The sequence below is a fragment of the Stegastes partitus genome, unplaced genomic scaffold (assembly GCF_000690725.1).
Source record: "Stegastes partitus isolate 25-593 unplaced genomic scaffold, Stegastes_partitus-1.0.2 Scaffold291, whole genome shotgun sequence".
In the NCBI taxonomy this organism is placed as follows: Eukaryota; Metazoa; Chordata; class Actinopteri; family Pomacentridae; genus Stegastes; species Stegastes partitus.
Window position 1 is genome coordinate 361,329 of NW_007578022.1, and position 3,191 is coordinate 364,519.

A 3,191-nucleotide genomic window follows, 5' to 3' on the forward strand; every position below is an offset into this window, starting at 1 on the left:
ACACATAATACTTATCTAGTGCTTTTTAAGACACACAAAGACGCTTTTTATGATTTATGGCGTTCTAACTGTGTCGTACTGAACAGAAGACATTTTCGAGTCGTCGTCTTAGTTGTGCCGTTTCCATAGAGGTGCAAGACATTTAATGCAGTAAAAGAGGATCCTACAGTGAGGAAAACTGTGGCAGAAGCTAAGAATGTGCAGCTCAGGATTCAGAGGATTAAATGGCAGCACGGTGATGCGGTCCATGCTGTAAAATAGTCTGTTTATCAGAGTCCATGTTCACACTTTTAATTCACTAGAAATCCTAAATGCTAAAAGCTGTGGAGCAGATTTAGATCCTGCACAGCAACAGACTCTCGGGCTTTAAAAATAAGCTCATGATTGCTACTACGGTGTATCTCATTGTGTTTGAATGATAATGTGAGTGAGTGTGAGCCTCGGCAGATGAATTCATGGCCTCTGCTCAGTTCACAAACATTGATTTTTTATTTTTTTTTCCACTCAGCTGTAAAAGAATCCAATTCTGACCGGGAAAGTTTAGTGGAGCGAGGACACCAGACTGTAGGCAGCGTCAGCGTGCGATCAATGGCCACATCTCTGCAGTGGGGAGTTTTCTAGAGCGGCCTGCAGCTACTATAACTGGATCCATTGGAGACAAAAATCCATATTTAGTACGACAAGTGTTGCCGCGGTGTGATAATGTCGGATCATAAAGAGAGTAGCTTAGGTTGTGAAAGTGGCAGGACGGGTACCAAACACACACACTTATGTGTCATCGGCGTATCAGAGGAGTTTGGATTTGCCCCTTGAAAAAATAAACAACCAAACTGGGATTTACTGCAGCTGAGACACTTTTCTCCACCTGCCAGCCGTCCTTATATAAATACATAACTCCAACGTAAAAGCAAAAGGAAGCTGAATGTCTTTGTGCAGCATTCAGTTAAAATACTCATTCACGTTTATGCAAATGAGCAACAACGATAACCAAACATTAAATTAGACGGTGCTTTGCTTTCAGCGTGAAATCAAACGGTGCATTCGTTTTGATTGCTGTCTTCAAAACGCAGCTTTCTCTTGATTCGATAGATAAATTAATTAGGCGGTAAATTAAAGAGAGACTGGGATGAAGACAGGCTGAACGCAACGAATTAAGATTGATTGCAAAGTGTAAACATGTCAACTCAGATTTTCCTACTAAATTCTCCACTAAGAAATTATAATTAGGGTCGTTTCAGTTCGGAGTAAGATTTAAAAAGAAATAGAAACATTTAGCAGGCAGAGTTACTTTTAAATTCCACATAATATTAATCAATCCACTTGCTGCATGGTCGTCTGGAGGTTTCCTGAGGTCTTAGGCACTGGGATTGTGGCAGCAGATCCTTTGGGACATTTGGCATTTTTCAGATTNTCTGAGAAAATCTACATAATCGGTTATTGCTTCATGAGGTTTTGAAATAATCCCATGAGCTGCAGTGAAGAGCTGCTTGACCTGCTGTCAAATTTTATTACACACATTTGTCTAATGCTGAATGACGGCCGCCAAAATCATCTGAAACAGCAAATCTGTCGCTCGAGAAGGAACACGATTGTTGAAATGAAAAAATATAGTCAGAAAAATGGGCTGCAGGATACATCGTAGTCTAACAAACAGCAGGTGTAGCGATCCAACATGTCACCCGTTTTCTCTATAACATTTCATCCAAACCGCCGTCTGCGTTTTGAAGCGCTTCTAATGTCTCATCTGGACCGATGTCTGTCGAGCAAACAGCTGGCGTCTCAGTTCCCGGAACAGAATAATGAAGCCACTCACAGACAGCGAACAATAACCCAGACCTTCACCACTGGCAGAGGATCCTTTTGTCCGTGCAGAAAGCGGACGGAAGTCGTTTGTGTGCTTAAAGGCTGCAGTTAAAGACAGTTTCTCTGTTGGATGAGAGCCTGAGAGACGCACTGAGATCCACATCCCGTCTACCTGATTGAATTACTCTTTGTTGCGGTGAGATGTGGGGACTTGTGTGGCAAAACTGCAACAATACCAGCTGCTTGTCGGCACGCTAAAGAGGAAAAAATATGTTGAAGTTAAATCAAATGTGATCATAATTAAACCTTCTCTACACCCTGTAGCCTAATATTTATGTTGATATCTACTCATCTTAATATCTACGCAATGCAATCGAGACATTATTGTTGTTGTGTGTATCTCAACACAGCAATGAAAAGATTTCTCTCATGTAATGGTGAGAAGTTGAACTGATTCTACAAGAGTCTATCTCGATTTTGCAAGTGTTTTTGTCATCATATAACATCCATCAACCGTGCTCATGTGCAGCTGCTTTACAATGAGCGACATAAACACAACGAAAACAGACGAAAGATGCCACATGTCCTCAAAGAAACAGCTCAGTAATCACACGTATGTAGAAAGGAACCATTTATGTAAATAATCAGTGGGTACTTATTGCAATATTTATAGCTCACAAAATAGCTCTTACAACTACAACTGGAATTATAATAGAGCTGAATTAAATGTCAAGCATCCCACACATATAATTCATCTTCGCTTATGTGCATTATTTCAGTCACTATAATAAGTTGTTTTTCTCTTCTGGTGGTGACTCATACGCTAAGATCTTATAAAAGGTGTGAAAGCAGCTCATTTACCTAAAGTGGTAAACTGAAGTTCATGTTGTACATTTAAATAAAGGTCTGGTAAGAGTCTATTTATTGCCTAACGAGGTAAAACAATAAGGACTGATGTATTTGCAGTCGTAAATCACGAGCGGTGACGCCTCTTTAATCATCCAGCAGGTGTTCTCTAAAACAAAGAGGCGGACAGTTTTTTCCCTTCTTGTCTTCCCCCTTGTCATGGAGGTGTGGCCCAGGTGCCGGCTGACTGACACACAGATCACTGAAAACACACCTGTGATCACAACAGGTGCAGCCAAAGACAACAACACCAACATCTCTGAGGGCGTTTGACTTTTCTGGTTGTAGTTGCAGTGTTTTAAATATTTTCCCCTCCGTGGCTGCAGGTTGGGCATGGAGCACGACGGCCAGGGGAACCGCTGCGGAGACGAGACGGCGATGGGGAGCGTCATGGCGCCGCTGGTGCAGGCGGCCTTCCATCGGTACCACTGGTCCATGTGCAGCGGGCAGGAGCTCAAGAGATACATCCAGTGAGTACCAGC

General features: G+C 42.2%; 1 protein-coding gene across 1 annotated transcript in view; it reads left to right on the plus strand.

Moving 5' to 3' along the window:
* adamts3 (ADAM metallopeptidase with thrombospondin type 1 motif, 3) overlaps positions 1-3,191 on the plus strand; it is a 255,775-nt gene that overhangs the window by 170,834 nt on the left and 81,750 nt on the right. Inside the window, exon 8 of the mRNA XM_008282959.1 lies at positions 3,036-3,179. Coding sequence (XP_008281181.1) covers positions 3,036-3,179 — 144 coding nt within the window. The remainder of the gene's footprint in view (positions 1-3,035; positions 3,180-3,191) is intronic.